Source organism: Enoplosus armatus, chromosome 2 (genome assembly GCF_043641665.1).
Source record: "Enoplosus armatus isolate fEnoArm2 chromosome 2, fEnoArm2.hap1, whole genome shotgun sequence".
In the NCBI taxonomy this organism is placed as follows: domain Eukaryota; kingdom Metazoa; phylum Chordata; class Actinopteri; order Centrarchiformes; family Enoplosidae; genus Enoplosus; species Enoplosus armatus.
This window is the reverse complement of record NC_092181.1, coordinates 28217140-28243473: the sequence shown is the minus strand read 5'-3', so window position 1 is coordinate 28243473 and position 26334 is coordinate 28217140. Positions and strand designations below refer to the sequence as shown.

Sequence of the window (26334 nt, the reverse complement as noted above, 5' to 3'; positions counted from 1 at the left end):
TGAGACAGGACACGTGTTTTCTGTCATCTGGGTTTGTTTGACGGATCCAGAAAATATAAAAAACATTGTTGCAGGGCTCTCTTTAGTTATCTTAAATATACAGGATGAGATAGTAAGATATAGGGTTTTTGTTTATTTATTTATTTGTTTGTTTATTTTTTTTGCCATTGTGGACATTGTAGAGGACTACAAGTACCTGGGAGTTCACATAGACAATAAACTGGACTGGGTAAAGAACACTAATGCCCTCTACAAGAAGGGCCATGCTGAGGATGTTTTATGAGTCTGTGGTGGCCAGTGCTATCCTCTATGCTGTTGCATGCTGGGGCAGCAGGCTGAGGGTGGCGGACTCCAACAGACTAAACAAACTGATCCGCAAGGCCAGTGACGTTGTGGGGGTGGAGCTGGACTCTCTGACGGTGGTGTCAGAAAGGAGGACGCTGTCTAAGCTGCGGGTCATCTTGGACAATGTTTCACATCCTCTCCATGACGTACTGGTCGGACACAAGAGCAGCTTCAGTGGGAGACTCATTCCTCCCAAATGTACAACAGAGCGACACAGGAAATCATTCCTGCCTGTGGCCATCAGACTGTTCAACTCCTCCCTCTGAGTGTCAGACACTCAGGAAGAAACTGGAAACCTGGACCTGCTTCACCTGTTCATATACTACCTCACTATTTATTCATAATGTTTAAGTGCAATACATATATAGTGCAATACATATATAGTCATACACTTCAGTGCAACACATACATACATATACATTGTTATTGTATATATTGTTTACCTCATTTTCACTTAAATACTGTAAATGTGTATATTTTTTTATTTTCTATTTCTTATTTTTACATTTTGTACATACTCTTAATTCTAAATTCTATTTTGTGATGCTACACACTCCGGTACAGTAGGTGGCGGTATGCACCTATTCACGTTGGTTTGCGATCCACCATTAAAAGAAGAAGAGGAACAGCATAGACGTACGTACGTTAGACGTCTTACGTAAATATCCACAACAAACATGGCGGACGGTAAGTTAATTGTGGAACATTTATCCCATTTTCACCGTTTTTATGATATTTTAGTTTTTCTGCTTTGTGTTTCCGGTTTGATTTGATCATTTGGTGACTCAGTTTAAACCGCAGAGGTCGGTTTTTGCCGCAAGTGAGGTTTATTTACCGGATAGAGAGCGTTAATGTGATGCTAAGCTAACTTACCGCCGCTTACAATGCAGTGCGGCGCGAGCGACATCAGTGAAAAGATTTAAATAAAGAATGACTTATTGTTTGTTTCCATGAGAGCAGATAAAAACTTCATTAGCATCATTGACGCACTGATGAACGCTGAAACAGCCAAATCCATCAGGGGCTTTCGTTTTATTAACGTCCTCTTTTGGTCGCCAAGACTCAAACTGGAATAAAGAAACCTTATTAGTCACTATATTTTATATTTTCTTATTAAACAAGAAAGTAGATATTATAATCTTTCTGCGACATTTACAAAGAAAACAGACCCCGGATACTTTCCGCTAACCTGAATGGAGTTTATTTCAACCAAACTGTGTTAAAAAAATTCAGCTATTTTAACGGTTGCTTACGTCTACTAGTCGGTGTTTCCTAAAGTGAAGTGTTACAGTCACAGTTACAAGTCAGAATGATCTGTTGGTAAATGCGGCATGATGTAGGTCAAACACAGAGCAACATGTTCCTCCAATCCTCAAACCTGAAACTTGGGAGTTTCTTTGTACCAAACTCCATCCAAAAATCACTCAGTTTAGGAACGTTCTGCACGTAATCTGCTGGGCAATTCGGCTTGTGGTGCTGAAAGGGTTAACTGATTCATTTGTTGATCAGTTCTTTGACAGTTTTGAAAACCGGTTAATATTATAAGTTAAACACAAGTGATTAATAATCTGTTCGGTTTAGACCTGCTCTGTGAAGAGTGCCCTGAGATGATTTCTGTTCTGATTTTATTATATAACTAAAATTGAATTGAATTGAATCATAAAAGCTTATAGAAAATAAAATGCATGTTTCTATGCAGACAGTTTTACTTAATTCGAACTGGTTAGTTTCTCAACAAGAAATTTGAATTATATAAATAAAACCAAATATCCAGACATAATCTAAAAGATTAAACAATAACTGAACATGCAGAACTTCATATCAATTAAAACAGCTGTAGCTCAGTTTGACTAGGTTTGATTTATATTAGAGTATGAGCTCATGTTCAGGTTTATGTGTTCAGTCTGTTTGGTCTGCTCGGTGACGCTTTAAATACGAAAAGATTAATCAAATAACACAAATCTGTTGTCGGTCCTACGAGTACTAAAGACGCTCGTTTGTCTCTCAGATCACACAGATGCAGATCAGTCCATGGAGGGACACACACCTGTGAGTAACACACTGCAATACACTGTAACACATTGTACTACACAGTACTACACTGTAAGACACTGCAATACACACAGTACTACACTGAGCTACATTTAGCACAAAGACTGGAAACGGGGAAACTGCTAGCCTAGCTCCTTCAAAACAAACAGCAGCAGCTCCTGGTGACCGTTGACTCTGTTGAACCGTCGCTTTAATTCAGTTACAGCTGAAACAGGCAGCCCATTGATTGATTGATTGATTGATTTGTTAATTGACATAGTTTTGTGACCAAACGATTCACTGATGAATGGAGAAAAGAATCGTCACGTTATTGGATTATAAAGTAATTGTTGCTGCATTACTTAATAGTCTCAAGCTGAAATATTCAGTATTGACTCAGTGGTGATCATTTAGTTTTGTTATTTTCAGTTTTGATGATGATGATGATGAATCTGTTGGTTGTCAGAGTTTTTATAAAACCAGTGAACGTAAATCCTTCTGCAGGTGTCTGAAAACCCTCACGCAGAGTACGGCCTGACAGAAAACATCCAGGTAACACACACACACACACACACACACACACACACACACACTGTACACTGTGTCATGAGAAGGTAAAAGACAAGACTCCCAGCATGCTTTGCTGCTGCTCCTCAGAGGACGGTGGAGAACGAGAAGGCGAGCGCAGAGAAGATCTCGAAGCAGAAGGTGGATCTGCAGGCGCTGCCGACCAGAGCGTACCTGGACCAAACGGTGGTCCCCATCCTGCTGCAGGGCCTGTCGGTTCTCGCCAAAGACCGGTAGGAACTCATGTAGTACTACAAATATTAACGTTTCCTTTACAGTGAAAACATTAAAGGTCTGCAGTAGAAAGAAGCCGGAGCTACACGACAGAGAAAACAGAAAAGGGGGCTCTCAAAAGCTAGAAAACCTACAACAACCTGAATGCACTGGGCCCCCGTTGCCTTCTCCCTCCTCAGGATGCCGTGACTCCTCCTCACTGTGTTGTGGCTCATACAAGAAGCCCTGAATGTCTGATTCCAGAGGTACTCGATCAAATGGTTTCCCTCGGGATGTTTTTGTGTTTTTGTGTCTGTGGAGGCGGGAATTCAAAACAAGACGCAGCCAGAGAGCCGGCAGAAGTCAATGAGTGGAGAGCTCAGGGTGTCGCTTAATTATTCATTCAACTGTAAAGATACAAAGCTGGTCGGAAAAGTTTCCCTTTTTGACAAAAATGTACTTTGTCATTATATTTTTGTTCTGCATTTTGAGGCTACAGCTGTCGCCATCTTTGTTGTGTGTATAGTTACCATGGTTACAGGTGTTGTTTACCTCCATGTGACTCTCCTGGTGACAAATCAGAGAAGCTTCTTATTAACGAGGTCAAACAGATAAATCAGCTCCTCAACACAAGATATTATTGGCTGCTGGAGGAAACTGTTGGACCAATCAGGAACTGCATTCAGTGATTAGTTCATTCACATTATTATTTCCTTTTCATCAAAGTGACTTTTTATTTAGTTTTAGTCTTGTTTTCGTCGTCAGTGGTTAGTTTTTGTTGCAGTTGATGAAATGAGCATTCTTGTATTCATTCATAAGAGACGTCTGATTGCCGACGAGGGTCAGTGTGTTTCAGATACACAGTGAGTCGGCCTGTCCGGTTGTCTAAACACCAGTTGTATTTTTCTCCTCCAGACCTCCGAACCCCATCGAGTATCTGGCAGCGTTCCTGCTAAAGAACAAATCCCAGTTTGAAGAGAGAAACTAAACTCAACTGAAATCATTTCATTCAGTAGAAACTCGTGTGTTTGTTGATGAACTGCTACTGTTTTTTTTAACTCCAGAATAAACATGTTGGTGTGAAAGAGGAGCTGGCTCTCTGGGGTTTTATTCTGAAAGGATTATTCTGCTGTACATCATGAGAGATTCAATTATTCACATCAATCTTGTGTCTGTGGTTAGCCTAGCTTAGCATAAAGACACTGCTAGCCCGGCTCATGAGTTATGTGCTGGAACTATTTCTTGAAGAACTGTCGGGTGCAGTGACTGGAGCCTGAGACCTTGCACAGAAGCACTGGGCGGAGGGATACAGTGGTGTTTGCCAAGAACTAGTTCTGGCACACAACTCCTCCTTAAGTGGCTGGAGGGAAGAAATGTTGATCGGTCCAGACGTTCATGTTCCCCTCACTGTTCATCTAGCACCATCAGGTGACCACGACAGTACGACACCACGACAATAAAAAAGTAAATATTTGTCATGTTTCCACTCAGATGGTGGAATAAGTACACATGCTGCTCGTTTGTAACTGGATTGTCGACTCTGCAGTGAATCATTTCTTCAGCTCATCACAGAAGTTTGACAGTTTTCACTCAAATACACCTGAATCACTTTCTACAAAATATATAAAGCCCCCCCTGCCAGTATTACAAGTTTTCCCCCTAAATATTACAACTCTTATGAAATTACAATTTTATTCTATTACTAATTCATATTATGAATTCATGAAGTCCATTGTACAATACAAAGGAGGTTATTTGAATTTAGTTGAACAGAAACGTGTTGATCCAGAATCAGTGTCTCTGTTACATCATTAATGATTGAAGAAATGTCAATCATCTCCAGACCTGGACAAATAAAACCAAGGGTGAGACAGGACACGTGTTTTCTGTCATCTGGGTTTGTTTGACGGATCCAGAAAATATAAAAAACAAACTCGTCTGTTTTTAAATCAAACATTAAGGAACCGTCTGGAGAGACGTTCGTAGTCTGTTCTATTTCATGTGGACCTGGTTTAATTCAACCTTCATTAACACTAATCTTAGTGTAAATCGCTCCATTTGCCTTTTGAAAAGATAAGAAAAGTCAAATGTTTCTGTGAGAACTCAACGTTTTGGAGATCTGTGAATGTGTTCATGAAACAATCCACCTTAAAATCCTGTAAAACATTAAAACACTGTCTGACTGTGGGTCAGCAGGTGGTGCAGTGATCAGCTCTTTCTGTGTGGAGTTGACATATTCTCCCTGAGCCAGCGTGGTTGTCTCTGGGTTCTCTCTGGGTTCTCCAGCTTCCTCCACAATCCCAACACATGCCAGTCCGGTTGACTGATGACCTGTAGGTGTGAATGTTAAATCTACAAACTGTACTTTCACTGTCTGACTTTGTAAAAGTAAAAGCTCCACCTTCTCAGCAACAAGGAGTCGCTGCGCTGAGATACTTTGTCTTTCAACTTCCTGTCTGCACAGGAAGTGGGAATGTGTTGCGTTGATCAGCTTCACCATGTGATCAAACGTGATCAGTTTGATGATCTAGCGGACAGCTGAAGGATTATTAGATGATGATTAGACCAGTTCTCAGCTGTGTGTAAATATAACCACATGATAACAGAAGTTGCTCAAATGTGTTTTAATACATAATAATATTTCTTCATCTGAAGTTGTGGTGGTTATAAACACAGTAGAGACTCTCTGAACTTCCCGGGACGTAAGTGATAAATCTGAAGTCGACCAGCTTCGGAAATGATTATTGTTACAGTTCACATTTAATTCAGCTTCCTGCTAAAGAGAGAGACTTTGACTTGTGCTTAAAGAAGCTGGGATACAGACAGGAAGTTAAAAGACAAAACACAAAATGGAGCCATGAGGTCATTAATAAAAACAACCAGCAGAACTACGTGACTGTTGTGAGAGTGTGTCTGCTTGACTGACAGGAGAGCCATCCAATCACACGCAGCCGCGGCGGTTTCTGGTTTCAGTAACTAACAAACATCACAGCGAGTGTTAAATCCAAGTCGACAGACATGATGAGTTACAGGATTTAAGGCGGATCTTTCCTTTAAACTATTAGTCAGCAGGTGATCAGAAGCACACCTAAGCAGAGACAACCAGGTTACCTGCTGCTACCATCACCTTCTAACACTTCTGCATTACATCACTTCCTGTGGTTTGGTTAATGCATCATGCTCCCCAAACAGACTGATAAAGACAGGAAGAAGACCTGCGCAGGAAGTAGTCTTTGTGCGTTACATCAACAGACGGCTGCGGCCCTGGATAACGAGGAAGATAACGAGGAGGAGGAGAAAGAAGGTGAAGAGGAGGGGGGCGGGGCTTTCCGTCAGATGTAAAACTGGTGAGCGGCCAGGTTGTCCATGAAGGGCTGAACCAGGAAGTCTGTGGAGAAGTAGAAGACCAGGCCAAAGGTGATGGAGATGGGCAACGCTGGCAGAGCTTTCTTAAAGATGGCCAACAGCAGCAGAGTCAGGCACAGACCCTGAGACAGGTGGAGAACAGACATGAAACAGGTGAGTTACAGGTGGAGAACAGGTGAGTTACAGGTGGAGAACAGACGTGAAACAGGTGAGTTACAGGTGGTGTACAGGTGGAGAACAGGTGTGTTACAGGTGTGTTACAAGTGGAGAACAAGTGTGAAACAGGTGAGTTACAGGTGGAGAACAGGTGAGTTACAGGTGGAGAACAGACGTGAAACAGGTGAGTTACAGGTGTGTTACAGGTGTGTTACAGGTGTGAAACAGGTGAGTTACAGGTGGAGAACAGGCGTGTTACAGGTGGAGAACAGGTGTGAAACAGGTGAGTTACAGGTGGAGAACAGGCGTGTTACAGGTGGAGAACAGGTGTGAAACAGGTGGGTTACAGGTGAGTTACAGGTGAAGAACAGGCGTGTTACAGGTGGAGAACAGGTGTGTTACAGGTGAGTTACAGGTGGAGAACAGGTGTGTTACAGGTGGAGAACAGGTGTGAAACAGGTGAGTTACAGGTGGAGAACAGGTGTGAAACAGGTGAGTTACAGGTGGAGAACAGGCGTGTTACAGGTGTGTTACAGGTGATTTACAGGTGGAGAACAGGTGTGTTAGAGGTGGAGAACAGGCATGTTACAGGTGGAGAACAGGTGAGTTACAGGTGGACAACAGGCGTGTTACAGGTGGAGAACAGGTGAGTTACAGGTGGAGAACAGGCGTGTTACAGGTGTGTTACAGATGGAGAACAGGTGTGAAACAGGTGAGTTACAGGTGGAGAACAGGCGTGTTGCAGGTGAGTTGCAGGTGGAGAACAGGCGTGTTACAGGTGGAGAACAGGTGTGTTACAGGTGGAGAACAGCTGGAGTTACAGCTGGATTAGATTTCTGGACATTTCTTCAGATTATTTTGGTAAACTGCTGTAGATTTTGTAAAGAGCTACTTTTGACTTTTGTAGAATTTGGGAAACAAACAAACCTCAGTGCTTCATCAGCATTGCGTCTCTGTCATGGAGGAGGTTTGAAAACATGCCATAAATATAAATGAAACTACAACTTACGATAAGAATGGCGACGAAGCAGGCGAGCGTCGTGTTCCAGTCTCCACCCGTCGCTGCAGCTTTTCCAACCAGGACGCTGTAGAAGATGAAATCACCGAGGCCGAGCTTCACCCCTCCTACAGACGCAAGAAATACACCTTTAATCTCTCAGAGACTTTAGCCTCAAACATTCAGGAGTGACTGAATTTAAGAGCAGTCAGCTGATATGAACTCACTGTCCTCCTCCAGGTCGTCTTCTGGAAACGACCGAGACTGTCTGCTCTGAGGCTCCGCCCCCCCGCTGCTCTGCTCCGCCTCCTCGTCTGAAAAACAAAATGGCGGCAGGGTGACAGGTGAGTTACAGGTACGATGAGCTGATCCCAAAAAGAGGTAGGAATTGTTAATATGCCTTTCTTAGTTTCCTTAAAGTTGGTCTGAATATAAACTTAATAAATCAATTAATAATCTGTTTTAACACAATAAATTAAGTGACCAATTACTGATAACCACTGAAAGAAATAAAGTCACACTTGTAATGCAGATCATCACATCATTAAAAGAAACAAGGAGTGGACAAAATAATAGAAACACATTACAATTATAACAACATAAACTACAGCCATTCGAATCAGCTGTATCAGATTGTACAGGTGTTCACGATATTGTGTCCACCCCCTCATTTCCCATGATTCTTTGCAGAGAATAGCTGTTGGTTGTGATGTTGGACCTGTTTCGTGTCCAGAGTGCTGAGCGTCCGTCGGGCTCGCCATCCCCACCGTCCACATCATGGCAGCTGAACACACACAAATCAAGCAATCAATAAAACTGCAGACTCTCAGTCTGGTTAAATAACTGGCAGGTTAAAAGAATTCTTAAACTTAATAAATTTCTATTCATTTTTATTATAAAATCAATGCAAAAGTTGCCTAAATGGGTGCGTCCTGGTGGTGCAGTGGTTAAAGTGCAGACCATGTAATCCACTACAGGAACTTTCCCAGGGGACCGAAAACATTTTGAGGAACCGAGAAACTTTACCTGCATTCTGAACTCTTTTTTAAGGCCTGATTATTTTTTCTTTTGACCATATGAAAGTTGAACGGACTCACAGGAATAGATGAGGGCGGGGAAGATGGGCTCGTTGCGTTCCTGAGCCGTCTCCACCAACATCCTGAGAGGACCTTTCGGAGACAGGACGGCCACCAGGTCTGCAACAACACAAACAACCTGAGCAAGGCATGATGGGAGGGCTGAAACAAGGATCAGTGAGAGGACAGTTTCCCTGTAAACAAACACAGACTGAAATATTAGCAGCTGATAAAACAGTCCCAGCGTATGTGTTGGCAGATATGGAAAAAGAACTTACAGCATAAAAATATTACATTTAAATTTGATTTCCAGTGAAGTTTAAAACTTCCTTTTACCTTATATTTCTTGTCACTATTGTCTTTAATAATAAAGTTTCTGTTTCTGACTGTAAACTATCCTTCCATCCTTCTCAATCCATCAGTCGTCGCATCCATTCTTTGAGAAAAACGGCAGATTCTTCATTCGATGAAGTGCAGGTGCAACCGAGACGAGGTTTGAATGTCCGCACAGGTGGTCAGGTACTCCTCCAGGGACCTTCAAGGACTCTAACTTCTGTAAACCTTCAGCACACAGCGTCGACTCACCGTAGACAGAGATGGCTCCCAGGATGACCCAGGCCGACCACTCGGGCAGGTATTTGATGAAGACGAGGGCCATGAGGGCGCTGATGAGGATCAGGTAGGCCTGCTGCAGCTGGAGGGGGCCCTTCCAGTGGATACAGATCATCCCCACCGCCCCAAAGTTCCAGATGATCACCCCCACTGTCGGGTAGTCCACCGCCAGGTTGTACGTCTTAAACACTTCGCTGGGAAACAGACGAAGACCACCACGACGCACCTGATCTGTTAACATGTTTCCTTAATGTGCAAGACCTTTAAAGACTCAAAACTTAACACTCTTTCACACCAACGGGAAATTAAAAGACAAGTATTTTCAGTGGAGTGTTTCCTTCTTGCTGGGAGACTTTGGTCACCAGCTGGTTCATACACATGGAGCACTGAGGTGAACGTGGTATAAATAAAGTTATTACATAAAACTAAACAGAGAGAGACAGAGAGAGCAGAACTCACCCCAGGTACATGAAGCTGAACCAGAAGAGCAGCATGAGGGAAGACAGGATGAGCCAGCCGTGGATGAACTGAACAACACAAACACATCAAATCCACGTCACACCTGCTCAACAGACAGCGCCCTCTAGCCGCAGGAAGTTCAACTAACGCTACACACAAAGTCAGCAAATTATAAACGTTTCTACATTCAAAACTTTCACAGCTTTAAAGTTCGTTTTGTACAAATGCCACCAAAATACTAAAACTGTTTCTACGACTCTTAGCTTTAATTATAAAACATTTCTCTCTTCTCAGCAGTCTAACTCTGTAGACCCTCCATAAATATATTTGTTATTATTTCACTCTCTTCACTGCAATCACTGTAGAGACCTGTTTTCTCTTTGATGTTAAAGCATATTTTCCCTCCTTTTCATGTGATCTGAACTTATTTGTATCACTAACAAAGTGTCTGACCTGTGGAGTCCTTCAGGGTTCAATCCCGTTTCATTTTCATTATCTGTCCGTTAGCCTCTTATCATGCTATGCTGATGATGTTCAGCTTTATATATTTGTGAAACCTGGCGAACTTTCAAATCTGGCCATTTTACGAAATAGTTTTAATGAGATCAGAGCCTGATGTCTCCTGTAGTTAAATCACAACTAAACTCAAGTTCTTGTCTTTGCACCGAACTGGACCTTTGAAATTTTACAACAGCACTGAAGAGCAACACAACAGAGCGTCCTCGAGGAGCAGTCACTGGTTATTCTGTAGTAAAATACGTTAGCCAGAACTTTCAGTTGATTTTTCATTTGCAGTGTTTTTAAGGTATATGTATATATATATATATATATATGTACATATGGACAAAAGTATTAGGCCACTCCTCTTAATCATTCAGGTGTTTCATTCAGTCCCATGGCCACAGGTTTATAAAATCAAGCACCTAGCCATGCAGTCTGCCTTTACAAACATTTGTGAAAGAATGGGTCGTTCTAAAGAGCTCACTGAATTCGAACGTGGTACTGTAATAGGATGCCACCGTTGCAATAAGTCAGTTCGTGAAATTCCTTCTCTCCTAGATATTCCACGATCAACTGTAAGTGGTATTATTGCAAAGTGGAAACGTTTAGGAACCACAGCAACTCAGCCACGAAGTGGCAGACCAGGTAATGTTACAGAGCGGGGTCGCCGAGTGCTGAGGCGCACAGTGCGTTAAAGTCGCCAAAGCTCTGCTGACTCAATAACTGCAGAGTTCCAAACCAGCTCTGGCATTAATATCAGCACCAAAACTGTGCACCGGGAGCTTCACGGCATGGGTTTCCATGGCCGAGCAGCTGCACGCAAGCCTTACATCACCAAGCGCAATGCCAAGCGTCGGATGGGGTGGTGTAAAGCACGCCGCCACTGGACTCTGGAGCAGTGGAGCTGTGGAGTGACGAATCACGCTTCTCTATCTGGCAGTCTGATGGACGAGTCTGGGTTTGGCGAATACTTTTGTCCATATAGTGTATATATATATATATATATATATATATATATAGAGAGAGAGAGAGAGAGAGAGATTCATTCTCTGTGTTTGTACCTTTTGTCATCTGGTCCTCATCACTGAGTCAGTTTTGATGTATTAAGCAGCTGAATGTTGAATGAACTCGGTTTTATCAGAGTTTACTGTGTTTCTAAGATCTTGAGGCAGAAGTTGGGCTGTTTGAAGTAGCTGCTGCTGTTTTGCCAGATGTTTAGGTATTATGTCTTTGAGTGTGTGAAGTCTAACTAATGCCTGTTGTGAGCTCTACTTTGTATTTAAATTGGATTCATTCACTGAGCCCTGATCCACAGCTTGATGATATCGATCCTCCGTACTCAGAAAGAACATGATCTGTAACAATGACTTGTAAGTTTGAGTTGCCGACTGACACAACGGACTAACTCTGCTGACTGCAGCATGCACCTGATGTGTGTTGTGAAAGGTGGTTTCCAGAAACTTTGGGGTCACTTTTGATTCCCAGTTGAACTTTGAGAAACATCTTACCTTTCCAACAACTCATCCGTTCTTTTGTCTTCTCACGTCTTGACTGATGTAACGCTCTGTATTATTATTTAAGCCAAGAAGCCGGAGCTCGTCGACAAATAGTTCAACTTTCTGCTGCACGATCTCTAACAGGGACTCGGCAGTGTTTGGTTACACTGGCTCTGTTCTGGATCCCTCATCAGCAAACTGCCGCGTGTTAACTGAACATATTTAAACCTTCGCTATGAGAGTCCTCACTAGATATAATTATTTGACACACACAGATGCCGACCTTGTAGCAGCGATACTTGTAGAGGACGACCAGGAAGATGGTCATGACCACGATGACGCTGATCATGATGATGGTGTTGAGGACGGAGTTGAGGAGCCGGCGGCCGACAGACGAGGTGTTCTCCGTGAACGGCGTGTAGATCCTGCAGGGACAAACGTGATCGTTAGCTGTTAGCAGAGGAGTCCTCCTTGTGACGGCTGAAGTGTGGACCTACAGCTGCTGGTCGGTCTTCTCGGTGTAGAAGCTGACCGACTTGATGGTGGCGACCACCACCACCATGCAGAGGGTGACGGGGATGAACAGCATGATGACGTGCTTGGCTCCGTACTTCAGAGTCAGCTCTTCATCGTCTGCATCCACCTCCTGATCCGAGCCTCCACCGCCGCCGCCGTCCACGGCAGACGGGCCCCCCCTCCTGCTCACCCCAGGCTGGACCAACAGGAGGCGAGATTAAGGGTCAGTGCAGCAGGAAATACATCAGGCCAACAAGAACATTTCACACTATGATCATTAAGGACAAGTTTTTTTGGGTTAGGGTTAGGGTCAGATGTTGCCATGTGATGAAGAAAAACTTGACTTTTACCCTTTTGGATGGTGTGTCATTGGGGGGGGTGAGGTCAGGATCTGGTCTGTAGGACGGCACCGCTGGGTTCTCAGACGGGACCAACGCTGTCCTCTCGTTATAGGAGTCGTCGTCACTGTCCGAGGCGTTCATGGCTGCTCCACACGCTGCCGACTGTTAATACACAAACACTAGTTTCTTTGGAGCCGCGCTGCTAGCACGGCTAAACACTCACAAATGCTTCTGTTATATACAGAATATATAGAACAGCTGGTTAGCTTAGCATAAAGACTGGAAACAGCCGACATCCACACCCACGTGAAGCAGCGACTGTTCCGCTGTGTGTCGAGTTTAACCTTTAAATCTCTCTGAACTCTCTCCGCATGAGACAAAAGAGAAGATACAAACATCTGAGGTGTTGTTGTTGTTGTTGTCAGAAACTTTTCGCTTCTTTCTGACATTTTGTTGACTGAAAGGTTCATTCATGGATAATAAAAGTCATGGTTAGTTGCAGCCCCCTGAAGTGATGAATAGTATAAATCCCTGCAGATCTACGTATCAAACGCTCTCTGTCTGTGGTGATGACACGAGCCAACTGTTCACGCGACTCCAGGTGATCTCCGCATGTGGAGACCTCCTGATGACAGACCTCCACCACCCTAACCCCCCTGTGGCCGTCCCGTGACTGCCTGCTGATCAGTGGTCAGCTGTTTGCTCCACACTTAGATTAACAATGTGTCAGACACCAAGCTGTTCAACAGCATACCTAACGCTAAGACTCATGGGATATGTAGTTTGTTTAGATGTTTTAATTCAATTAAACCACTAATCGATTAGCAAATCAATTAGTTAATTGACTAATTGATTCAGCTGTGGTTGATTGTCTTTGTTACATCTGTTTAAATGTTACTGTCCAGCTGTGGTAGAAAGTATTTACTCAAGTACTGTACTTACTCAAAGTACAGTTTAAAGGTACTTGTACTTTAAGGACCAGGACCTGAAAAAACAGGTAAATAACTGCATGTAACTCCATAGCAACCACTAACCTCCTTAATACCAACAGCAAGTATTATCTTAATCACAGTTATGAGGTACATGTACCTTTACTTGAATATTTTATCCAGCTGTATACTTGTACTCCACTTCTGCTTCAGGGAAACATGTATCTACTACATTTATACTTTAAAGATTCAGATTTTACACACAAAATATCTGATCGACAAATAACACGATGCATTATTAGAAGCTATCCAGTTAAATTACTTTATGTACTATTTAAGTAATATTTAAGTACTTTAAATGTACTGTTTCACAGTTTGGTATCAATTCCAACGTTTTCATTACAGTTGAAACTGAGGCAGACGGAGCCCCCACGCCTCAGTTTGGCCCCCACATCACTAAATCTGCACTTGCAAAAGACACAGCTCACAGAAACGTCTTGATGAATCAAAAACGATTAGATATTATATATTTATATATTAATACTGAACAGATTTAATGAAGTGAAGCGTAATCATCCAGAAAGTCTCGAGAGCTCACTGTATTTATATTCACGAGACACTTCATTTCTACTTTTTACTTTAGTGACTGCCTGTCTCTCTCTCTCTCTGCCTGCCCGTCTGTCTCTCTCTCTCTCTCTCTCTGCCTGCCCGTCTGTCTCTCTCTGCCTGCCCGTCTGTCTCTCTCTCTCTCTCTGCCTGCCCGTCTGTCTCTCTCTCTCTCTCTCTCTGCCTGCCCGTCTGTCTCTCTCTCTCTGCCTGCCTGTCTCTCTCTCTCTCTGTCCTCTGAGAAGACAGACCTGTCTGTCTCCGGGTGAAGACAGTCGACGTTAAAGCTTTCAGCTGAAGTGTCTGTCTCTCTCTCTCTCTCTCTCTCTGCCTGCCTGTCTCTCTCTCTCTCTGTCCTCTGAGAAGACAGACCTGTCTGTCTCCGGGTGAAGACAGTCGACGTTAAAGCTTTCAGCTGAAGTGTCTGTCTCTGTCTCTGTCTCTGTCTCTGCCTGTCTCTCTCTCTCTCTCTCTGTCCTCTGAGAAGACATACCTGTCTGTCCCCGGGTGAGTCTCTGTCTCGTACCTTTAATCCGCAGAAACAGGAGAAACAGAAGAAGAAGCCGCTCTGAAAGTAAACACCGACCGACGACCCGGAAGACGGCAGTCAGCTGACCTGCACGCCACGTGATCACCGACAACGTCACGAGGTGACGCGCTGTTTTGAGCTCAATTCATTTTCTGTCACACAGTTGCCTTGCCCCCCCCCCCCCCCCCTCAGTGATCCGTAGTCCATGAGAGGACCTGCTGGTCTTCTTCTTTGGAGTTTCTTTGAGAGCTGGTTTCAGGACCAGATCCCGCTCTGCTGTTGTCCACTAACAGAGCAGTCTTGTCTAGAACCAGGTTCACAGAGACCCGAAGGATCTTCATATAGTTCTGTTTCCATTCCACCAGGCACCTGGACGCTGTTCCGACCCGGCTGACTCCGGTCGGACTACACCCCCACAGTCCTGACAGAGCCACACGTGCTCCCTTCCAAACAGATGTTGTGACGACATCTGTTTGTGACACATACAGGAAGAAGGTCTTCCTCGTGAACAGATGCTGTTACCGGGAGTAAAAGGACTCCGCCGGATCAACGTCACGTTATAACGCGTCTCACGTTATTACCACATACAAACGGCTGTACGACTGATCCCGTTTTAACGTGATTTGGTGCTTCATGCTGGAGGTGAGACTTGGTGAGGAGGTGATGATGAGGTGATGAAGCTGTACAGCCTGTATACGGTACTGCACACACTCCGGTCCAGCAGGTGGCAGCACTGCTCCGCCAGCACACACAAAGAAGAAGCATCAGCGCGTCAATCTGAACTGCGGAGGCTCTCCGGGCTGAACCGGACCGGTATGCTGTGATATGGACGTGGATGAGTCCCTGGAGAAGACGCGGGAGGCGGACCGGCAGCTCCGCGGCTCCGCTGGACAGAACCGGTGACGGTGTCGGTACCGGGAAGCTGGACGTGCTGTTGTCCGTGTCCTACCCGCTGCTGGCCTTGCTGTCCCTGCTCCGGTCGCTCCTCCGCTGGCTGTGGAGCCGCACCACGGCGGCTGTCAGGGCCGGGCCCCGAGCCGCCGACGAGCCCGGCGACGTGAAGCGGCAGCAGCGGGACGGCAGCGGGAGCCCGGAGCGAGGCGAGCGGGTCAGGAGCCACCACGGGCGGGCCTTCGAGTTCATGTCTGCGGCGCTGAGGATCGATGAGGACGAGCAAGGTATCCAGTGTTCATGGTAGCCCCCCCTTTCCACCTACAATACCAAACTCCATCAGAAAATCAATCATTTTAAGGTTGTTTTGCTGAATGTCAACATGTCTTGAGCCTTTTGCTAACTTAATAAAATACACGCCGCTTGATGTATGTGATGACTGGCGAGTGGAAGATTTGACCATCGAGGTTTTTGCATCAGTACATTCAGTGTTTGTTATGACATTTGTTTGTATTTGTTGTAAGCAAAAAGTAGAAGATTTTTGTCTGGAGTTTGGCGTTTTGAAAATCGGGATGAGAAATTACGTTTTTTTAAGTTTATAAGCACACAAGAACCGCAGAATCTACTTTATCAGGAACCCAGTGTCACAGCAGAGACCCCAACAAGCGGCAAGACTCTTTCTGTTATTACTGATTGATTAGTGATCAGTTGGAGCCCGCAGAGCAGCAGACTTGGCCACAGACGCTATTGTCTTCGTTATTGATTCATCTATAAATAGTGATCTTCTGTTTGATCTTATGGTTGTCCACAGTTAAAGTGATGGGTCCAAAAACTCCTTCATTGTACAGTGAGGCCTTTAAAACAGACCTCATACTGGAGGAGATGGAACCACATTAGTTTAGCTGTTTTATTGCACTGGTCAATAATCTAGAACCATTAGGATGTGGTATCATCCAGCACTGTTTCCTCTGTAACTGTAGTTATTGAATGTGAATGTGCTCTCTGTATTTAATATCTAGTGTTGTTTATCAGACTCTTAACTCTTCAGTCTCTCCAGTATTTGTGCAGCTGAAGTTAAAGTGACAGTATCAGGATGGATCAATAGTCCTGACCTGCAGAGTTATGAAAGTCATCGTTTGTTGTCTCGATATATCGGTCTGGCCCATTTATTTACTGAAGAAATGTCGACTTGGTGTTTTTACTCTTCAGTTTTCGTCCAGATGAAACAAATGAGATATAACATGTTCATCAGAGAGCTGTAGAGCTGCTGGTAGGTGGATTCAGAGTCAGGCTAGCTGTTTCCAGACTTTATGCTAAGCTACGCTAACCAGCTGCTGGCTGTAGCGTCACATTTACTGTGCAGACATGAGAGAGGTATTGATGCTGTCCTTTATGCCAGAAACAGGAAACAGCTGCTCTGGTACTTAACCTGCGGAGCTGAGGACTGATGGAAGCAGCTCTGACAGCGACACCTGCAGGTTAACGCCACAGCATTAAGTGTGTTTTTGTCTTTGTCACACAGTTAGTTTCATTGGCTGATGTGTTGTCAGGTGACAAGCAGCAGGCGGTGTGCTGGTACCAACGAGGCATCATGGAGCTGGAGAACGGTGTCGCCATCCAGATCTCAGGAAGCGGTGAGTCCGCAGTTTCCTCTCTGCAGGGAGATCGCAGGCCAACAGGAACAAAACTCAGCGGGAAGGAAAACGCGTGTACACAAATCCAGAAGTACAACAATAACTGCCCGACTTTGTCATATTCAGCATTAAACACATCGTTAAAATGGTGATAATTAGACTTAGAGCAGCCAGCTGGAACTGTATTCACTGTTTATCTTTTCATCCTCATCTTGATTTCTGGATTTCTTTTGTTTGTTGCTCGTTTTCTTTCAGAAGATGAATTCCAGCTGCTTTTAGTGAAGTTGTGTTTTCTGTTTCTTTTCCAGGAGAGAAATATGAGCGCGACAGACGTCTGCAGACCAAGATGACCACCAACCTGATCATGGCTAAAGACCGACTGCAGTCTTTAGGTAGGCTTTGATGATTTCACCACATCTCTGATGCCGAATGTCCTCTGGACCGCTTCATGTTCTGGCTCAGTCTCGCCTCTATCGAGGTTTTAATGTCCACTGGAAGTGTTTCAGAAGCGTAGCGTCTGCTCCGTTTGCGTCTCGTTGTAGTTTTTAATGTGTATCTTGTCAGTCGAACCTTTTTCTTTTGGTTTTGGGTTCTACTCATCTTTTCTTCTGTGATCTGTGTTTTTTCTTCCTCCTCCTTGTTGTTGTAGTCAAGGCGCTCTCAGGTTCTGGGGCACAGACAGACATTTATGCTGACAGCACTAACCCCGCCTACCATACAGCCCACCTGCGCCCAGGTATGTCCTACCACAACATGTCCACAGTAATGTGGATACATCTGAAAGAAATATTTCACATGAACATGTTCAGTCCTGATTTCAGTTTCTCCAAGTTTCTGAATAGAAGAAACTGTGCATCAGTGCCACCATCAGGTCAGGTTAGGGAACAGTTAGTGAAAATGTTCACTCTGATTAAAGAGTGTCAGTACATATACGCATACATATTGTAACATATGCATCAGCATATTATCACAATATCAGCTGTAAAAGCTACACTGGTGTCAGTATTAGTTTTACTGCATACATATACATATATATATATATATATATATATATATATATATATACACACATATATATATATATATTTGCCCTGACATCAGTCTAGATGTACAGCAGCATTTATATGACCATCTTTTGAAAACGTGTGTGTGTGTGTGTGTGTGTGTGTGTGTGTGTGTGTGTGTGTGTGTGTGTGTGTGTGTGTGTGTGTGTGTGTGTGTGTGTGTGTGTGTGTGTGTGTGTGTGTGTGTGTGGTCAGCAGGTGGCACTGTCTCCAGAAAGAGAGACTCTGTTAATCCAGCGCCATCCAGCCGACCAAAGCACCTCCCAAAGACGTCCTGTTCTTCCTCCTCGTCTTCCTCGGCTGGCCCCCATCGCTCCTCAAACCTGAGCTCGCAGCGCCCCCCCGCCCACAGTAACAGTAAGGTGGGTTACTGTGTGTCAGACAGCACTCGGTTCCAGGCTGATTCTAGATCTGTAACATGAGTTTGTGATCAACACAAACGTGTCCTGTGTTGGACTCTGCAGGGCAGAACAAGTCGTCACAGCGTTAAAGTCAGCTCCCCGACGTCGACACCGCTGAAGAAGAAAGACACCAAGAACCTGAAGAACGTAGACGCGAAGCTCGCCAACCTCATCCTCAACGAGATCGTCGACAGGTGAGAGACGCTAATGAACCGGACGCACCTTGTTACTCGTTCGGCCTGATTGAAACCTGATTGGCTGAGCAGGCTGACGACACGCAGCCCTGGTCTGTACAGAAGCACGTCCACCTTCCTCATGTGAGTCTGTATGAACAGACTAGAGCTGCAACTATTAGTTTCATTATTGATTAATCGATTCTTTTCTTGATGAATTGAATAATGGTTTGGTCTATAAAGCATCAGAAAAGAGAGCGCAGGATGACAGGTTCAGTTTACTGTGATGGACAACAAGAAACAGCATCTCACTTTTATATGAATGAAGCTGGAACCAGAGAACTTTTGGCAGCTTAACGTGAACATTTACTTAAACAATTCATTGATTATGAAAATAGTTGCTGACTAATTTTCCTTTGATCGATTAGTCGACTGAACAGCTGAAATGAAATGATGCTGTTATTGGTTCGTTGGTCGTATTGATCGTGTGTGTGTTTCAGCGGCTCGTCTGTGAGGTTTGAAGATGTCGCCGGTCAGGATTTGGCGAAGCAGGCGCTGCAGGAGATCGTCATCCTGCCGGCGCTGAGGCCGGAGGTGAGTTCAAGGACCCACAGTGAAATGGAGCTTTACGGACTTTCTTCCAAACTGAAGGTTTTCTGTTTTTACTTGAAGGACAGTAGAAAGTTTAGAGTAGGTTTAGTGAAGGCACTCTGGATGGAAGTCTGGCTTGGTGGCAGTTTCTTCTTCTACAGTTACTGGTCTGACAGGTCTTCTTCTCTAGTTGTTTACAGGACTGCGTACTCCAGCCAGAGGACTTCTTCTGTTCGGTCCGCCCGGCAATGGCAAGACGATGCTGGTGAGTCTCAGAAACAAGAAGAAGAAGAAGAGGTGCTCATTTTATATATTTTGTCAGATAACTTGTTACTTACGACAAACAAATAAAATGGCTCATCATTAGGCCAAGTAGAGTGCTGCAGGAATGAGTCCTAAAACCTGGAAGTTAGTCAGCGTTTTTATACTTCCTGTTCCCCCGTCTTGAAGTCAGTGGATTTTTGGTCAGAAGTCTGAAATGAGGTCTGTGGTGAACACAAGCTGAAGAGATTTCAACATTAAAGACCACATTAATGTGGACGTAGCTTAGCTTAGTGTACTCAAGTACAACTGTCCAGTCACTTTCTGTCAATTCTAATTAGACTAATGAACTTTCCATCACACATCAGAGGACACGACCAGGTGACCGTGTTCATGTCATATAGGAGTTACGAGTTTCAACTTCCAAATGGTAATTGTGACTGTGAAGCTCCAATATGTCCGACACAGTTCAGTGGAATTAAACCCAAATGAAATTGATGTGCTGTTATATTGTCAGTGCACAGTATTTAAATCGTCATACAACCATCTTGATGACATGAAAGCTCGTTAACGTGGGAATCCTTCCCATCTTTTCATCCCTCCGATAAGACGAGAATGTGGCTTTAAAACCAGGAGCTAACGTAACAACATAGACTCAACTTCTCTTTGTGAAGAGTAGATGGCAAAACAACGTGCACAACGAACAGATATTAAGCTACAAATTCACCATCTTGAGATTCCTGTTCCTGTAAGATGCTTTTATCAACTGCAGGCTAAAGCTGTGGCAGCTGAGTCCAACGCCACCTTCTTCAACATCAGCGCCGCCAGCTTAACCTCCAAATACGTGAGTAGCTCTGAGTCCGAAGAAGACTTTACCAAACAGTCCACTTCTTATCTGCTGCACTGGGATACTGATTTTTTTACTGTTCATGGACACTTTTCATCAGTTAATCAAACAGATCAGTGATGGTTGTTTGTGTGCAGGTGGGTGAAGGTGAGAAGCTGGTTCGAGCTCTGTTCTCTGTGGCCAGAGAGCTGCAGCCCTCCATCATCTTCATCGGTAACTCTGAATCAGATTTATTTCAATGCATTCAGACAAAAGTCAACTGAATTCGAATCATTTTCTAGACGTATCAAAATGCTAACTAAGCTCAGAGGTAGCAGACGGATCACTGACTTCCATCCAGGTGGTTAAATGTTAATGATGATGTTTGACAGTGTCCATGATGATGATGATGATGATGATGTTGTTTGTGTCCAGATGAAGTGGACAGTCTGCTGTGTGAGCGGAGGGAGGGCGAGCACGACGCCAGCCGACGCCTCAAGACCGAATTCCTCATCGAGTTTGACGGGGTAAGATATTTGATTATTAATGAATCTCTTTCCTTCTGGAGTGACATTAACTGGAGGAATCATCAGCAAACACTGATGGATCAACACTTGTTGTTCCAGGTCCAGTCAGGAGGTGAAGACCGGGTTTTGGTGATGGGAGCCACCAACAGGCCTCAAGAGCTGGACGAGGCTGTTCTCAGGTCAGATCTCCCGTTCTTGAAAAGATGATCTTGCTTTCCATCATATCATTTGCAAGTGGACTTGCCCAGTTGTGGTGGAACTGTAGGTGTTCCAATTTCCATTTTTATTAAACACTTCAGGGACTTCTCATCCATGGATAGACTCTTTGTTGTTGTTTTTTCTTTGTGGTGGTTTTGTGTCTCTGTGGTCTCTTTGCGTCTCTTTGTTTTGCATCTCTTTGTGGTGGGTTTGTGTCTCTCTGTGGTGGTTTCAAGTCTCTGTGGTCTCCTTGCGTCTCTTTGTGGTGGTTTTGCGTTTCTGTGGTCTCTTTGTGATGGGTTTGCATCTCTTTGTGCATGTTTTGTGTCTCTTTATGGTGGTTTTGCGTCTCTTTTTGGTGGTTTTGTGTCTCTGTGGTCTCCTTGCGTCTCTTTGTGGTGGGTTTGTGTCTCTGTGGTCTCTTTGTGATGGGTTTGCGTCTCTGTGGTCTCTTTGCATCTCTTTGTGGTGGTTTTGCGTCTCTTTGTGGTGGTTTCGAGTCTCTGGTCTCTTTGTGGCGGGTTTGCGTCTCTTTGTGGTGGGTTTGCGTCACTTTGTGGTGGGTTTGCGTCTCTGGTGGGTTTGCGTCTCTGGTCTCTTTGCGTCTGTTTGTGGTGGGTTTTGCGTCTCTTTGTGGTGATTTCGAGTCTCTGTGGTCTCTTTGTGGTGGTTTCGAGTCTCTGCGGTCTCTTTGCATCTCTTTGTGGTGGGTTTGTGTCTCTGTGGTCTCCTTGCGTCTCTTTGTGGTAGGTTCGAGTCTCTGTGGTCTCTTTGTGGTGGGTTTGCGTCTCCGTGGTCTCCCTGCATCTCTTTGTGGTGGTTTTGTGTCTCTTTGTGGTGGGTTTGTGTCTCTGTGGTCTCCTTGCGTCTCTTTGTGGTAGGTTTTGCGTCTCTGTGTGGTGGGTTTGTGTCTCTGTGGTCTCTTTGCGTCTCTTTGTGGTGATTTTGTGTCTCTTTGTGGTGGTTTTGTGTCTCTTTGTGATGATTTTGCATCTCTTTGTGGTGGGTTTGCGTCTCTGGTCTCTTTGCGTCTCTTTGTGGTGGGTTTTGTGTCTCTTTGTGGTGATTTTGTGTCTCTTTGTGGTGGTTTTGTGTCTCTTTCAGTGAAATATTGCAGCTGAACTTCAGTATTTAGATCTAGGAGATGAAGAGAGGCTGTCAGATATGACACTAAATACTTTCTCTCTTTTACACACTGTACTAAATATTATAGGAAACCATCAAAGATGCAGCTCCTCTTTTCTTACAGCAGAGATGTTCTGCTGACAAACTGATTGAAATTGTTTCACTAATGTTACTGTATTTGAATGAATTAAATGAACGATTTCAGCAGTTGATCAAATAACTAAAGCGAAGTAGCTCCACTCAGGTTTTGTTGTGTATTTGCAGGCGTTTTGCTAAACGTGTGTACGTGGCTCTGCCAGTCGAGGAGGTGAGTTCAAGCTTCAGTCAAAGATATCGGAGGTATAAATTACAGGTGTGCGTGGTTGATGTGAAGCGGCTGCTGCTTTTGTTTTCAGACTCGCTTCAAGCTGCTGAAGAACCTGTTGGGGAAACATGGAAACCCGCTGACGCACAGAGAGCTCAGCCAGCTGGCCAGGTCAACTCCCATCACTTATAATATGTGTTGAAGCAAAGGTTTGGGTTCATACGCCCATAATGATGGTAGTATATTAAAAAAACACAATCTGTATTTCTGCACTAACTTCATGATGAATAATGTTCTATAAAATGTTATTGTCACTCTAGAAGTACTGTTGCCAAGTCAACACTGAACCTTTTACAAAGACCACTGTCCTTCACTGCATTGTCTTTGTTTGAAGATCGTCGTGTCTTTTTAGAAAAGTTAAAGAAGAAATATAAAGAAGAAAATAAAAACTGATTCAATTTTTTTTTGTCCTTGGTTGGAGTTTCATGTGAAGCAGACAGTGATGCAGTCACACTGCTCTTTATGTCCAGCAGGGGGCAGCGACACACTGTGGTCACGACCACCTGAACTTTGTGTTTCTGATTGCTGCAGAATGACAGAGGGCTACTCCGGCAGCGACCTCACCTCATTGGCTAAAGATGCTTCCCTGGGACCAATCAGAGGTGATATACAGTCTTCAAATCAATGTTTGAGTACAAATGTCAGACTTTAAAAGTCAATAAATCATGTTTAATTTGAATTTATGAAGTCTTAGATTCAACAGCTCCGGGTCTTCCTCTCCCTCTTCGTCTTTCTCAGTTTGGTTCTTCCTCAGACTGCCCTCCCATCAGCGAACTGATCTGCTCATGCTGAAAGCATATATCTGCGGCAGCACTGACCTCATCTGACAGAAAAACAACTTTCAGATATTTATTTTGAAATGTCAAATTCTGGCATTTTTATAGTAATTTCATTCTATAATTATCTGACAGTGGCACAATGGCAGCCGTGTTCACTTGGAATAATCACCTGCGTCGCTGTTTGCAGTCGGGCTGGAGGATTAGTTGAATTTTATTGTCAGTTACGATTACGGACATGATCACACTCCTTTCTCGCCGCAGACATCGTTGCTGTGACATTTGTTTTCAGACAGAAAACACATCTAATGTTCGGTCAACACGACAGACAGGCTGCCTATAAACTGCTGGTCCAGCACAGACTTCTCTCTTTCTGTTTTCTGCTCACTGCTCAGTGATTGTACTGAGCTAACGCTAACACTAGCTAACGTCAACCTTTACTGTAGCTGTCTGATGTCGAGTGCTGAGGGTTTTTGTCAGACAGTTGTTTCTTGCACAAATCTCCAAGTAGAGACAAAATAAGTCCTGATGTTTGATAGTGTTGAGTTTTATGGACTTCCACGGGCTATTACATATGATACATGGCACATATGGCTGTGGCATGTTTAGAGCCAAAAGATGAAGGAAAGAGAGTCAACAAGAAGGGTGAAACCAATTCAGCTGTTGGGGAACACTTTGGTTTCAAGGAGTCCGACCAAGAACAACATGAAATACTGTGCGAGATTTGTTCCACGGTGGTGTCTGCATCACAAACCAATACGACCAACTTCTTTTATCATCTCAAATTCAGCCACAAAGGAGTCTATGACCCAACAATAACGGAGAAAAGAACTTCTTCCACTGCAGAACTTCAAGTTCAAAGAAATCCACTGTTAAAAAAACAAAGACAAAGAAGTTCAATAAATGCACGATGTTTCCAAAGTCAATGAGTAATCGTGATGTCAGTATTGACCAAAATCATCGTGATTATGGTTTCTGTCATAATCGAGCAGCCCAGTTTGCAGAACACGTACCTTTTGACTAAAACCTTTAAACAATCTGTTCTCAAATCAAGTCTCCAGAAGGGTTTCTAAAGTCCGACACGTAACGCTCTGATATTGTTCGATGTCCACAGAAACGGACTCCTTGTGGACCAAATGGGTCCTTTAAAGAACTGAATAAATTCTATGAAGTGTGTTTGTGTGTTTCGGCAGAGTTGCGTCCAGAACGAGTGAGAAACATGGAGGCCAGCGAGGTGAGTTCACTGCACTCCAGTTGATGATGTAATCATGTGATCAACCAATCACTGGTTAATTATTGGTTGAAATGATTCCCTTACTTGTGTTGTTACCTCAGAGACTTAATGTCTTCCTGCTGATTCTGGAAAAGGACTTCCTCGGTCTGAGCAGGCAGTGGTGCCAGACAGACGCTCATTATAAGTCCTGTGTTCACTTTTATAGTTCCAGTCAATCATGTGAGCGCTGATGCAAAATACAGTCAGCTAGTACTCACAGTGACACAGTTCAGTCAGGTGAAAACAGTTACAGCTACAGTTTTTGGGGAATAAATATGGCGCTGGAGTGATAATGTTTTCTCCACAGGTCCGAAACATCTGTTTCAGAGACTTTGTGGAGTCTCTGAAGAAGATCAAGAGGAGCGTCGGGCTGCAGACTCTGGACCTTTACGTCCGCTGGAACAGAGACTACGGAGACACGACGGCTGTATGAAGTCTTCACAAACAGACTTCTTCTCAAAACCTGCTTTTTAATCAACAGTGTGTTTTATGAACCTTTGAACCAATGTTTCTACAAAATAAAGAATGCTCTGATATCTTTTGTCTCTTACTTGAACTCTGATGTCCAAAGGCTTCGAAGATATTTTATTGGAAGGAACATTCGGTGTACAGAAGCAAGCGAGAACTGAAGGCTGCCTCGATGTGGAGTCTTCAACTAATAGCTATCCCTACACTAGGCTGCCAGCGAGGCCACAGGGAGGCAGCTGTGGGGACGGGTCAGCAGGATCTGGATCTGATGTGGAGGGTGGAGAGGTCAGAGAGTCTCAGACTGTTGATGAGGAATCGCAAAGTAAAAAAAAACAGCAAGACCGTACAGTGTAGGGAAAATAAAAGTGGAATATGAGGGCAGTAAAGGAGGAGGATTCTTTTGAGATCACATGTACAACAAGGAGAAAGCAGGATTCACCAACTAGTCTACAGACTGAAAAAGATGTGTCTGAAAGTCGTGATGATGATGATGATGATGGAGCAGTCTAAGACATCATATCTTGTCTTGCATTTATTAGTGTTGTCGTGTTTCTTCCTTCTCTCACTTTCCATGAGTGACTTCAGAGTTTCGATGTGAGGAAGAGGGCGTCTTTATTCGAGCTGCTGAAGCTGAAAAATTCAAGTGTGTCTTTTCTACAAGAAAGTGATGTTTCAGATGAGACAGAGTGGCAGAGAGAATGGGATGGATTTTAATAAACGATGCAGTAGACAAAAACCACCTTGAACCTCATGCTGCCTCAAAGTGTACAATGACTCAGTAGAAGTCAGAGTTTGGTCGATATCTGGAGAGAGCTGCATTACAGTGAAAGGCAATACACATGGTTGCACAGCAGGGACGGCACCATGTCTTTGGCCAGACTGGACAGATTCTGTTGTTTCAAGCATCACTTCAGTGTGATCAAAGGATGTTCATATTTTTTTGGGAGACTTTTAGATCTCGAAAATCAGAATTTACATCCTTAACACAATGGTGGGATTATGGAAAAGTTGAAATTAGACAA

General features: G+C 44.0%; 3 protein-coding genes across 7 annotated transcripts; 2 read left to right on the top strand and 1 right to left on the bottom strand.

Moving 5' to 3' along the window:
• The first annotated feature begins 974 nt into the window (after nt 1-974).
• dpy30 (dpy-30 histone methyltransferase complex regulatory subunit) lies at nt 975-4246 on the top strand. Its single transcript, XM_070918288.1, has 5 exons — nt 975-1032; nt 2354-2394; nt 2881-2928; nt 3034-3176; nt 4072-4246. The coding sequence occupies exons 1-5, from the start codon at nt 1023-1025 to the stop codon at nt 4142-4144; spliced, it is 315 nt and encodes a 104-aa protein (XP_070774389.1). The 5' UTR covers nt 975-1022; the 3' UTR covers nt 4145-4246.
• On the bottom strand, nt 3873-14801 carry psen2 (presenilin 2). Of its 2 annotated transcripts, none has more exons than XM_070918267.1 (11): nt 14705-14801; nt 12686-12838; nt 12317-12531; nt 12103-12244; nt 9823-9890; nt 9337-9557; nt 8773-8871; nt 8394-8459; nt 7903-7989; nt 7688-7803; nt 3873-6644 (listed from the first exon to the last, which is right to left on the bottom strand). In XM_070918267.1, exons 2-11 carry the CDS (start codon nt 12815-12817, stop codon nt 6489-6491), a joined length of 1302 nt encoding a protein of 433 aa, XP_070774368.1. In that variant the 5' UTR covers nt 12818-12838; nt 14705-14801; the 3' UTR covers nt 3873-6488. The 2 variants fall into 2 exon arrangements, with proteins under 2 accessions (XP_070774368.1, XP_070774376.1); XM_070918275.1 differs by having other exon boundaries at nt 14738-14742.
• Nucleotides 14802-15514: 713 nt separating this feature from the next.
• On the top strand, nt 15515-25380 carry LOC139292806 (spastin-like). Of its 4 annotated transcripts, none has more exons than XM_070915205.1 (17): nt 15515-15918; nt 17182-17265; nt 17574-17657; nt 17915-18001; nt 18528-18691; nt 18794-18924; nt 19404-19497; nt 19685-19759; nt 20528-20599; nt 20740-20815; nt 21017-21108; nt 21208-21287; nt 22696-22738; nt 22827-22906; nt 23327-23397; nt 24765-24805; nt 25152-25380. In XM_070915205.1, exons 1-17 carry the CDS (start codon nt 15576-15578, stop codon nt 25275-25277), a joined length of 1743 nt encoding a protein of 580 aa, XP_070771306.1. In that variant the 5' UTR covers nt 15515-15575; the 3' UTR covers nt 25278-25380. The 4 variants fall into 4 exon arrangements, with proteins under 4 accessions (XP_070771306.1, XP_070771298.1, XP_070771314.1 ...); XM_070915197.1 differs by having other exon boundaries at nt 18525-18691; XM_070915220.1 differs by having other exon boundaries at nt 15770-15934; nt 18525-18691.
• Nucleotides 25381-26334: the final 954 nt, after the last annotated feature.